We start from the raw sequence: 13,506 nt of genomic DNA, 5'->3' as shown, positions 1-13,506 counted from the left end.
TTAACGATAATGTCATGGAATGTCCGGGGGTTAGGAGATAAAGTGAAGGGGGGTTTAGTGCTCCAGCATTTAAAGCATTGTGGCCCTGCGGTGGCCCTACTGCAGGAAACGCATTTAATGGGTTCTTCTGTCAAGGCCATGGATAGATGGGGATATCAAATGATGGCACATGCAGAGTTTTCCTCAAGTTCTAGAGGTATGGGTATACTTATCAGAAAGAATAATACAACAGAAGCGAACAGACGACCAAGGCCGATTTGCAGCACTGACATGTCAATGGGAAGGACGTTTATTCAATCTGGTCTCTGTTTATATCCCTCCGGTCCTTCACGCGCAAACCCACTCTGCCCTCACAACATTCCTACTAACACTACCGACTGCAACACTGCTCATATGGGCGACTTTAACGATATAATGGACGGAACAGTGGACAGATTTCCTACCAGATCGGGGTACAGGGTGGGCGACGTCTCCTTGGTCTCTCGAAGGCTGTGGGACTTACAGATTGTTGGCGGTACATGCACACTGACGAGCGGTAGTACACTTTCTACTCCGGGGTGCACAACTGTCTCACACGCATTGACTATTTTCTAACCTTGGCAGACGGCCTGCCTGGAATAGAGGAGGTAGTTATTCGCCCAAGGGGCATATCTGACAATTCCCCGTTGTTGCTCAAGTACACACATCACCAGGCTTCCAGAAAGCGTATGTTCCCGATTCATGCCGGGTTTCTACATGTGCGTCCCATTATGCAACACCTCTCAGCCACTACCAAACTATTCTTTCAAGAGAATGCAGGCTGGGTGGACTCCTCTAGCACGCTCTGGGAGGCCTACAAGGTAGTCCTGCGTGGGCAAGCAATAGCCTCAATTACAGGTCACAAGCGGGCGCAGAGGGCAGAGTTAGATAACCTTGAGGAAGACCTAGCCACCGCAATGACAGAGAAGGCGGCGCACCCATCACGAGCAACCACCCTTGATGTCCAACTTAAACAAACGGCGTATGTGGCGTATCAGAGGGAAAATGCGATAGCTCGCCTCCAAGCAACTAGGCATAGGGTATACGAGCTGGGAGACAAAGCGGGAAAGATGCTGGCCTGGCTGGATAAGAAGGAGGGGCGAACAGGGTCATAGCGCAGCTGCTTTCCCCCACTGGTTCCATGACCTCTAAGCCAGATGATATAGGGAACATCTTGGCCAATCATTATGAGCAATTGTATGCCCCCCGGGCGTCTTACACGTCTGAGGAGGCGTATGATTATATCAAAGATTTATCTATCCCTCAACTCTCCCCAGAGGCAGTACTCCTGTTAGAGGCGGACATCACCATAGAAGAGTTACAGACTGCAACCTACTCTCTCGCGTCTGGTAAGGCGCTGGGACCTGACGGATTCCCAGTGGAACTGTATAAAAGAACTGCACAGACTTCTGCTCCTTCTTGCTTGAGATGTTTCGTGATAGTCTCGAAACGGCAGAAGTGCCGAGAGACCAGCGTCGCGATCCATAAACCTGGTAGACCAAAGATGGACTGCGCGTCCTATCGCCCCAACAACCTGGTAAACGCAGAACCCAAGATCATGGCCAAACTTCTGGCGCTGCAACTGACCCCTCACCTCTCCTCCTTAGTGCATCCGGACCAGTCTGGCTTTATGCCGCACCGTAGCACGGCACTTAATTTGCGCAGGCTTTACGCGGTCCTGGCACGTAAGCAGTATATTCAGAAGCCTGCAGTCATTCTCTCCTTAGACGCCACTATGGCATTTGATACCGTGGAATGGCCTTACCTGTTTGCCGTGCTTCGTCAAATGGGTTTTGGTCTGAAATTCTGTGCCTGGGTTCGCCTCTTTCACAATAAGCCGTTGGCACACGTTGCTGCCAATGGACACATTTCCCGTGATTTCCCACTTGGTAGAGGTACGCGGCAGGGATGCCCGCTGTCCCCGCTGCTCTTTGCGCCTATTCTGGAGCCACTTGCAATCTGGATCAGAGGGGAACCCTCTATCAAGGGACTTTCTTGGACCAACACGTGGGAGGACCGCATATCCTTATATGTGGATGATATCTTGCTATACCTCACCTCCCGCATGTACTAATTTACAAGAGGCGATGAAACACGAGTTCGCTTGAAAACTTGAACGCTTGACATCAGGAAGACTGATTAAAGAGAAGAAAAAGTTGACAAAGAAAATCTACTTTGTTGTGTGTTTTTACAAACTTCTGAAAAGACTGTCTTTAGGATTTTACGTGTGCTGGGGTCCAGTGTTGCTTTGTTCTGTTGGTTTACCACGGAGATTTGGAGAGGCTGGTGGTTCTCCCTAACCCTAGAGCACCGTTACTAATATTGGAATCCACATGAATAATTACCCTAAGTGAAAATACCCTGAAGCGGCTATAACCTATCACCTATACCACCGATCCCGCATTAAATCACTTCAAATATCCGTCTGAGCAAATTTTATAAACTATTTCAAAAACCTACAGATTCATTTTGGGCCATTAGACGGGAACAATACATTATACAAAAAATGTTAAGGTGTAATAAGGAAGGACTCGCCATTGTCAGTCCTGCTGGACATAGATGATATCAGAGAACAACACAGAGAAGGTAAGTTCGTTTGGGAGATAAAAAAATATTTTGGGGATAATCTAAAATGCTTTCAGGTGAAAGGGGGAATTCCACCCAAAAGTGAAACGAAACTGCTTGGCACTTTAGGTGTGGCCCAGTGGGCATTGGAAAACTTCTGCTGTTGTCTGAAACAAAAGGTGAGTTCAGATAATAAAAATCGTAACAAATGCAATTAAATTGAATCTGAATCGGCAAAAAAGTAGGAGTATGTGGTAGATAGCGAGTGACGATAGAATGGAAATGAAGCTAAGGGTATAGCAAACAAGTATCAACCTAACTGCAGCTGAAGTAAGGAGGAGAGAGAGAGTATTTTGTAAAAAGCTATGCCAGCTATTCCTGGAACGCCCCCTCAGTCTATCTGGAACACTGGAGATGATGTGTTAGAAACTATTTGTAAAGCACACTTGCACCTCATATTTGGTTTCATGCTGCTGCAAATAAAGAATATTCTGGTGGCTCAACTGCCTAATTTGGAGAAGAGACAAGTCCTGAGGCTTTTTAAAAACACAACAAAGAAAGAATGCAATGAAGAGAGATAAGATGAGAGGATTCCAGATGGACAGGACCAGCACTGAAAAGCTATGTTGCAAAAAAGTTTTTCTTTAATTATTTGAGGACAGATAGAAGAAAATCCAAAAACGATCTCAATAGTCTGGTACAATTGTAAGGGCTCCAATGCTTATGAAGAAAAGTGGGAGACTAGCCATAAAAAGAACAATGGACACTACAAGAAACTTTTCATGTAATGCGAAGTGGGAACAAAATGAAGTCATGCAAGCTGAGGAAGCTCATGGATGAAAGGAGTGGCACCTAAGTTCAGAGCGGCTTCTTGCCTCTATGTACGTTGAAATTGATGAAGAAGGCCCTCTAGAATCCCTAAAGAAAGAGAGCCGTGGAATTTAGCTCAGAGACAATAACAGCAGAAATGACAGGCCAATTACCCTGTTCATTCAGGAAAGGCAGAACGTTCCTTAACTGACACCAAAACCTAAGGGCACCTAGAGGCCACCACTGACAATAATACAGCATTAAAAAGTACCCTGAAATTATGTACCATTTTGGGTGACGGGGAAATGTCCGTTATAATGTGTGATGTATATTGGATCACTTCTTCAACTACTATATGTTATAGTTTCTCCTTAATTTTCCTTTATCATGGCAGGTTCTGTAATTGTATCTTTGTATCTGACTGTGACAAACAAGCTCTTACACTCTCTGAAAATCTCATCAATCGAGACTACCCACAACACTGTGAAAATGACCATAAAACGGGCTAGAAATAGCAACAGAGAGGCCCTATTGGAAGCACACGCAAAACCTCCAGAAGACACGCTCACCAGGGCTGGCCTTAGGCATGTGCAAACTGTGCACCTGCACAGGGCCACCAAACCCCAGGGGCCTCCATGCCAATATATATCCTTAATATAATAATCCTCTGAGGATGGATACATATTTGCGTGGCGGCCCCTGGCAGGGATTTGGTTCCACTTCTTAACACCCTGACCCGCCTCCTGAGCTCCGGGGGGCTCTGCCCCGACCCCCTCTTCCGGGGCCCCCTACCTACGCTCCCTGCCCAGGGCCACCATAAGCCTAGAGCCGCCCCTGCGCTCACTTGTGTTTCCACATACACAGCTGACTCTAATAAAATATGCAAGATTATAAAGAAGCATTGGACCATCCTCCAGTCTGGGAGTTTAACCATGCCACAGCCTAGGTTTGCTTTCAAACATAAAAGACCTGCTGGTGCACAAAAGACCAAGGGTATCAGACAGTTCAGACCAAGGGACCCTGTGTTCCCTGCCCCTGTGAAGGGTCCTTTCCCCTGTGGTTCCTGCACTGTCTGTAGCCTGACTATAGCGACAAAAGAAATAAAGCTGACAAACACATCCACCTTGATACAAAAGGCACATACTAACTGCAATTCAAAAAACTGTATTTACACAATCACATGCCTCTGTAACTACCAGACTGGTCAAGACCTGCATAATGAGCAGCAATATCAGGTGTAAAATAACTATCACTAAAAAGTGCAAATACTTCAAAGACCTTGGCCACAGAGCTGTTGATTTACGATGGACTGTGCTGGATGCCCCTCTGATTTTAAGAAAAGGTGCACTCTTTAAAAGGGAACAACACTGGATTTTCTATCTGAACGCACATATTCAATGATAGAATGAAGATATACCATCAGGAGAAATCAACAGGTAGCCTTCACTTATCATTTGATAATTTCTATGTGGCAATATGCTATTTCACACATTATGTGTGTTCTCCTTACTGGCAATACGTTCCACCTCTGTCATGGGAGTAACCATGATGCACGCACGCGGTGACTAGCTTGACTCCTTGGAAAGCGGTCGCTCCACCCTTCCTCCCGACCTCATAGCGCTGCTGTGGTATCGTAGCGCTGCTTCTCCCCATTGCCATATTTTCTTAACTAAATTGTTTCTGCATCCGTTCTGTAACGCAGCGCTCCGCTCTGATTACTTTGTGTATAATTTTACTTTGAATATACTACGTTATAGCACCTGTAGCGCTGCTTCTCCCCACTGCCATACTCTTATAGTAATTGAGTCAGCACCCGGTCTGTAGCGCTCCGCACTGCTTACATTGCATATTTCATTAATATTGTGCCTGTGTGCGTAGCGCTGCTCCTCCCCTCTGCCATAGCTTTAAGAACATAGAATTGGAACCCGATCTGTGGTGTAGTGCTCCGCATCGCTTTGTCTGGTGATTTCACTTATTGTGATTTTTTATCTTGTGTTACACCGCTAGTTCGCTTTACCCGCACTGCCCCCTGAGGTCAATTGCTGCCTGATTGTGCCCATAGCGTACTGTTGTCCTTCTTGTTGTTGTTTGTCCACCATTTTGTTGTGCCTGCAGCCCGTCCCTCCCCCTACGCTCACGCCTCCCAGTTCCCCCTCCCACGCTCCGCCCCCCTCCACTTCTCAACTTATGTCAGATGCATCTACGCGCAGCGTTCACGCGCAACGATCGCGTCCCAGTTGCGCCGAAGGTGCGCCAAAGGTAAGCCCGTCTACGCCCATCCGCGCCTGGACCGCGCCTAGCGCCAGTCCCCCTGGCCCCTGCTCCACCCATCCCCCCCGCATTACATACGACGCCTCCACCCTCCTAGCCCTTAACCCCGGCCGACTCTCCAACTGCGCCCAAGCCGCTCCTGGACACACCCATGGACCCTTCACATGCTACCCCTGCAAGTTCGACGGCACCAAGAAAAACTCCTCATCCACGAACACAAAACAGATATCTGACCCCAACCACCTAAAATGCATCCTGCTCAACACCCGCTCAGTCCACAGACACGCCATCGACCTCTGGAACTTACTAGACACCATTTCTCCGGACGTCGCCTTCCTAACTGAAACTTGGATGAACGCCTCCTCAGCCCCAGACATCACCATTGCCATCCCGGAAGGATACAAGATCATTCGTAAGGACCGCACCGACCAAACAGGAGGAGGCATCGTTATCGTCCATAAGAACTCCATCCGCATCTCAACCAGCTCAGACGTCAACCTTGCCAACGCCGAACACCTTCACTTCCAGATCCACACCGACCCCAAGACCACACTCAGAGGCACCCTCCTCTACCGGCCTCCAGGACCCCGTGCACAATTCAGTGACGACATCACTGACTTTATCACCCCACACGCCCTCCCCTCCGAGGACTACATTCTACTGGGAGACCTCAACTTTCACCTGGAAAAGAGCAATGACAGCAACGCCACCTCCCTTCTGGACAATCTCACCAACCTCGGACTCAAACAACTTGTCACTACGCCCACCCACATCGCAGGTCACACACTCGACCCTATTTTCACCTCCAGCAAACATGTCTCCTTCAGTCACACCACAACTCTCCATTGGACGGACCACAGCTGCGTACACTTTATCTACAATAAGACCACAACTCACAACCATCCTCAACCTACTCTGCGAAGAAACTGGAACAAAATCACCATCGACCAGATCTCCTCATCGCTTCTTCAAAACCCCCCTGCCCACTCCTCAAACCCCGACCAAGCAGCCACTAACCTCACCCAATGGCTATCTAACAGCGCCGACATCCTAGCACCGTTGAAAAAACGTCAAATCAAACTAGGCAGCAAAAACGCCTCCTGGTTCAACGATGATCTTAAGAAATCGAAGAAACTCTGTCGCTCCCTCGAGAAGGCCTGGAAAAAAGACCCAAACACCAGCACCAGGGACGCCTTCAAAAACGCCACCCGCATACACCACCAACTAATCCGGTCTGCCAAGAAAGCCGCATTCAAAGACCGACTAGATAACAACGCCCACAACAGCAAGGAATTATTCAACATCGTCAAAGAATTTACCAACCCCTCAGCCAACTCCAACGACATCACCCCCTCTCAAGCCCTCTGCGACTCCCTAGCTTCGTTCTTCCACAACAAAATCGCAGACATCCACAACAACTTCGACAACCGACCCGGAGACCAACCCACCCAACCTTCTGCAGGACCTTCACCCCCCTTGAACATCCTTAATGACTGGAACCCAATCTCCACTGAGGACACCATCCACCTGATGAACTCCATCCACTCAGGATCCCCCACAGACCCTTGCCCTCACCACATCTTCAACAAAGCAGACTCCATCATAGCACCGCACCTCCGAGACGTCATCAACTGCTCCCTCAACTCCGCCACCTTCCCGGAAAGCTGGAAACACGCAGAACTTAGCGCCATTCTGAAAAAACCCACAGCGGACCCCACCGAACTCAAAAACTACCGCCCCATCTCGCTCCTCGGCCAAAGTCATCGAGAAAGCTGTCAACAACCAGCTCGCCGCCTTCCTCGAAACCAACAAATCCCTCGACTCCTCACAGTCCGGCTTCCGAGCCAAACACAGCACGGAGACCACCCTCATCGCAGCAACAGATGACATTCGAACTCTACTGGACAATGGAGACACAGTCGCCCTCATCCTCCTCGACCTCTCCGCAGCCTTCGACACAGTCTGCCATAGCACCCTTCTACAACGCCTCAGAAACATCGGAATCCAAGGAAAAGCACTGGAATGGATCACCTCGTTCCTCACCGGAAGAACCCAGAGAGTCCGCCTCCCACCATTCAAGTCAGAGGCCACTGAAGTCATCTGCGGCGTACCACAAGGATCCTCACCCATCCCGACGGACCACGCACGGAACCTGGGCGTCATCCTGGACTCCTCACTCTCTATGAACAGACAAGTCAACGCCGTTTCATCATCTTGCTTCAATATTCTTCGCATGCTCAAAAAAACATTTCGCTGGATCCCCACCGAAACCAGAAAAACGGTCACCCATGCACTGGTTACAAGCCGCCTGGACTACGGAAACACCCTTTACGCCGGTACCACCGCAAAACTCCAGAAAAAACTCCAACGCATCCAGAACGCATCAGCCAGACTCATACTAGACATCCCGCGTAAAGACCACATCTCTAGTCACCTGAAAAACCTACACTGGCTTCCCGTCAATAAGAGGATCACTTTCCGCCTCCTAACCCACGCACACAAAGCACTTTACGAACTTGGACCCGAATGCCTCAACACACGACTTACCTTCTACACCCCCCCCGCCAGCTACGCTCCTCCAACCAAGCCCTTGCTACCGTACCTCGCATCAACAAAACCACCATGGGAGGTAGATCCTTCTCCTACCTCGCAGCTAAAACCTGGAACTCACTCCCCACTCACCTTCGTCTCACTCAGGACTACCTAGCATTCAGAAAGCAACTTAAAACTTGGATATTCGACAAGTAATTCCCCACCCTCTTCAAGCGCCTTGAGACCCTCTGGGTATGTAGTGCGCTATATAAATCTTTTGACTTGACTTGACTTGACTTGACCTCTGGCTATTGGCCAGAACCCAGTAGGTTATCAGACTCTGTAAAGACACCGCATGATAAGTACTTGACTACACTATTTCAGTGAGAGTTAGCTCTGTTTGTCCCTGTCAATTCTCTACTGCATACACACCCACATTCAATGGGAGCGCTCCAACGATTTTCAACTCAGTCACGTTGATTGCTAGCAACAATCCATTTGATACATGGGTTCCTAACCCAATACAAGAGGACCCCCACGATCCTCAGCCCATCACTGCTGACCTTTGATCAGCAATTAACCATGCCGAGCTGTCTGCCTTTCCACAATGGGATTCACACATTGGTGCATACATCCCCACATTCAATGGGAGTGCTCCAAATGATTTTCAACCCTGTCACATTAATTGCCAGCAACAGTCCATGTGATACATAGCCTCTTAACCCATTACAAGATGGTCCCCATGATCACCAACCCATCACTGCTGACCTTTGATCAGCAATTAACCATGTCCTATGGACCACTTGTCACTAATTAGGGCCAGATAGAGGGTTTATAAACTGAACGAACACCGCCAAGTCCTCATCCTGAGGCACATGAGAAGGGGTACGTCGAGAATGGATGACATGAGTACTGGATCTTTGGCTTTCTATCATGTGAATGGAGGTTATTATTCCTCCCCCTGGGTTCACTTACAAATCAATTTAACTTCCTAACAGCACTCTAAATATGTTAGTGTTTATTTCAGTGTTTCCCTCGAGGAGGTTATGACATCACCCTCATTGAGGAAGTTCTTTTCCCCCTTTTGACCACAGTGTATGAAACTGCCACCTATATGTTTTTATGTATGTGTAACATGTTTGACTAACTTGGTTCCTATCACTACCTTTTACAAATGCTGAATTCACTCACGCTAGTGTTGCATGCCTCTACAAGTACTATTCAAGACTGCTCTGTATAGTGCTATTTTATGATTTCTTTTCATATCTTCCTCTTCCAGGTCAGTGATTTCACATTCTGCAGGTGCACTTACAGGGTTCTTAGTGTTTGGACACTACCTGTTGCATCCTTGGTCCCAGAAACTGTGTAGATTTGTTTTTAATGTTACGGTCCTAAAGAATTGCCCTAGATCACATCTTGACTAATTGACGGCATGAAACATGTTGACCTTATAAGTCATTTGGGATCATTGTCCCCACTGATGACAACATGTTTTTAATAAGTGAGGCATACTCCTGGATTAAAATTTGATTTGAGCATTACCTAGCCTTTCTTAAGTCACTAATCACTACATTGACACCTACTTTTCCTCAATCTACACAAAGGGCCATTAACTTGCACTTCACAACACAGCTTTGGATAAAGATCTCAGATAAAGAGCCCCCTGGGTGCCTGTCCAGCATTGCAGCGCCGGCTCGACGAGGAGCAAGCATGAATATGAAGCATGACACCCGCAAGGGTGTGCAAGGGCCCCATTTCCAAAAAGGAACTACTCCCCTTGTAGTAGCTCCTTTACTCTGACCTACTCCCCTTTGTCATTTGTCCCCTTTAAGAACAGCATACCTATAACTTTTGAGTAAAAAAACACTTTTACACTTCAATAGAATCTGATTGTTTTGTTTACCTAAAGAGCAACAAGTACATCATGTGATCTTTTATACTGAGAGATTACTTACTATACAATTAAATAAAAATAGTCAGATTTGTAACAGCATTTTATTGATTGTATGCGTTTTATCATATGTATAATCTGAGTATCTCTTATGGTACATGTACAAGAGGTGGGAGGACCTCGTAGTACAGAGATATAATCTGATGTGCTCAGGTGAAATACTCCCGCATGAAATTCACTTTTTTTTATTTTAAAGCGACTTACATCATGTTTGTTGCATGACTTACATTTCAAATATTTGCAAGGCTCGGCTCGTGCATGGGCTCTTTTAGGCAAGCCAGGCCACTGAGTGGGCTCTGGCTCTGCTCTTTTTTGTGTGTTTTTTTGCAGATTTATATAGCGTGAACCAGGGTCGGATTGGGATCACAATTCGGCCCGGGCACTGACGAAAAAAGTGGCCCACATTCAAGAGGCGTGGCCCATATTTAAGGGGCGTGGCCCACATTCAAGGGGCGTGCCCTTTCATGAAACACCATTTGCACAGACAAGGAATGAAAGTGGGAGGATACTGTTCTTGCACAAGACACAGGGCCAAGGTGACAATGGCCTACATGCTGAGCAACTAGAAAAAATAGCAAGGCCCCTTTTTGTCACAAAATTATTCCAGCCCTCCAGCACAGGAGCACCTGAAAAGCAGCAAAGCCCCTGCTATTACTAACCTACTCATCCCTCCCCAGACCTTCAGCTCAGGAGCACATGAATAGCGGTAAGGCCCCTGCAATTAGTAAATTAATCAACCCTCCAGGCCTTGGGAAAATGTCCTGGCAGGGGAGCACAAAACACAGCTTTCTGGGTCATCCAAGGTAGCCAGGTAGCCAGGGGGGAGGCTGAGGTGAAGCTGGTGCATGGGAAGTGCCTTCCCAGTGTGTTCGGGCAGTTTGAGTATTTACCATTTACTGTAGTATTACCCTTGTACCTGTGTATGGTACCCTTTTGTAACTTGCACAAGTCACTTTTCTCTTGTAACACACTGTTTGCTACCTCTCACTTTTGTTTGCTTTAGATACTTGCACACATGCCACCATTGCCTACGTAATGTTTGTTCTTGTGCTGGAGTGACTGCCATTAATTGCAGTATTATACCTCTACTTGTATTTTGTACGCTTTTGTAACCTGCACACATATCTCTTTTTCCTCCTGTAATGTATCGTTTGCTCCTCTTGTATTTTGGTTGCTCACTATTGTCACTTTTGATTCATGTAACTTAACGTTTGCTTTTGTAATTTGTCCACTTATAATTTTCTCCTCATGTATTATTGCTGTTCCTAGTGTGAAGCGCTCTGACACCTTCGGGTAAAGTCCGCGCTATATAAAATCGCATAAATAAATAAATAAAACAAAAAAATTCCAAACATCACCAGGCCCCCACAGCAAGACCGATTCTTCCTCGCCCACTATGCCCTGAATGTGAAGGGCTGTGGGCGAGGAGTTAAGACTAACACCGTTTCTGGGCTGCATGGGCGCCAGGGGGCCGAGGTGCAAATGGCTCAAAGGCCTGAGAAACACCTGGCCCCCAGGGAGGCCGATTATTGCAAACAATCACCCCTGCCCTGCCCAGCCTCAGCTTGATTGCTGGGCAGGGCAGGGGTGAAGGAGAGCCCACAGCTGACAATCGCTGTCTGGCTGCACAGCGAGGCTGCTTTCATTTTCTCAGTACCTGTCTCCGTGCACTCTGTGGGCCGGTTTTTTTTCTCCCCTTTCCTAGTCCACTCTCTGTGGACTGGGACAGGGGAGAAAAAAAACGGCCCACAGAGGGCATTGAGGCACCGGCCCTTCGGCCCATTCCCGAATGCCCGCCTTGCCAATCCGCCCCTGGCGTGAACTCAACCCGAAGATATGGGAACGCTTTACATGAGCACCAGTTATGTTACACAAGGACACATTCATTTTTATGTATTTTTTGGTAGGCACGGGGAAGTTAAGTGATTTGCCCAGAATCACAGGATGTGGACGCGACTCAGAGGCTAGAGCCTTGGTTTCCAGCACTAAAGTCGGCAGCTCTAGCCATCAGACCACATCCTCTTCCCTCTTCTGTTAATTTGTTGGGTTGCCCATCTCTAGTTACCAAATTAGGTTTTATAATTTTGTTATTACCCAGGAATTGCTCAAAATAAGACTTAAAAGGAAGGGTACTATGGAAATAATGCTAGACGGAAGACAAATGCACAATGACTGTAATATAGGCAGAGCGGATGTACTAGTTACGAGTACGTGTGTAGAAAAACTAACGTTTGTTTAAAAGCCTTTTCTTTCAATAAACCTCATCACCTCTTTACGGTGAGATATGATCGTCCACCTAACTACTTTCCTTTTCTATGAGTATGAATTTGTGTGCGTTTACACCATTATTGACCGCTTAACCTACTCTCAGGCTCCCAAGTGCCACAACTTTCCAAACATCCAGCCCTTTTCAGCACATGAGTCAGAAAGGAGAGCCCGGCATAGGAAAGAGTAGAGCAGGAGGCGGATAAAAACACTCTGGGGATGAGGTGCACTCGCTCGTGGCGCTCTCTCTCTCTCACCTCAGCCCGTTCCTGGCTCCGTGCCCCGGGTCCGCTCTCTGGAGCCCGGGGGTCTGAAACCGGTCACAAGGATCACAAACCTGCGCCGCCATCTTGCGGTTGCCATGGAGACGCGACGCGACACTCTCCCGAGCTCCATGGTAACGACGGAGCCCGAAAGGGGACTGGTTCAGAAGAGAAGTGCTGAAGAGGTGGGGCTTGTTACGTAAACCACGACAGGACGTGGGAAGGGACGCATGCGCATTGCGGTATGATGGCTCTGATGGTGAAGCATTCGCCCCCAGCCGTGCACGGGTACTAAGTGGCTCTTACCACCGTCCTATAGACACGGCCACTGGAATTATGCAATTGTACGTCCGATTTTCGCATAATTATATAGATTAGCTGCATTTGCCACCTAATCCATCATCTACTGCATAATCTGCAGATTGTACTAAAAAGATTGGTTTGTAGCTCAAAGTTTCAAAAGTTTTTAAAAATGTAGCGCACCTATTGCAGTGCTGCGGAAGCCTGTTTAAAACATGCACTGCTTGCTTATCGCTATTTTTTGGGTGTTAAAACGAGGTGCAACCAATCAATGCCCAGTCAGAGTTAAGAAGTGTAACAAGCAATACAATAGGCTTCAATTCAATTCAAATTTTTTATTCGTTTAACCATTTTGTTAAACATAAAAAGTACATCACATATAGACATTGCATCATAAAATCACAGTTACTATTAATACACCTAAAAATGTAAAAGTTAGAGAGATACATTGTCCAAGAAAGTACAATTTTAAAATATTTACAACGATAATACAGATGTCCATGTATTCAAAAGTGATTCGTTTCCAACGTT

The 13,506-nt window shown here is 47.2% G+C and overlaps 1 protein-coding gene across 1 annotated transcript in view; it reads right to left on the bottom strand.

The window, feature by feature from the left end:
- The window catches only part of CFAP65 (cilia and flagella associated protein 65), a 464,473-nt gene extending 451,696 nt beyond the window's left edge, over positions 1-12,777 (bottom strand). Inside the window, exon 1 of the mRNA XM_086954439.1 lies at positions 12,670-12,777. Coding sequence (XP_086810565.1) covers positions 12,670-12,761 — 92 coding nt within the window. The 5' untranslated portion in view covers positions 12,762-12,777. The remainder of the gene's footprint in view (positions 1-12,669) is intronic.
- Between the last annotated feature and the right edge of the window lie 729 nt (positions 12,778-13,506).

Source organism: Lissotriton vulgaris, chromosome 2_1, assembly GCF_964263255.1.
Source record: "Lissotriton vulgaris chromosome 2_1, aLisVul1.2, whole genome shotgun sequence".
Lineage (NCBI taxonomy): Eukaryota > Metazoa > Chordata > Amphibia > Caudata > Salamandridae > Lissotriton > Lissotriton vulgaris.
The sequence above is the reverse complement of the archived record's forward strand: the minus strand, read 5'-3'. Positions and strand labels throughout refer to the sequence as shown.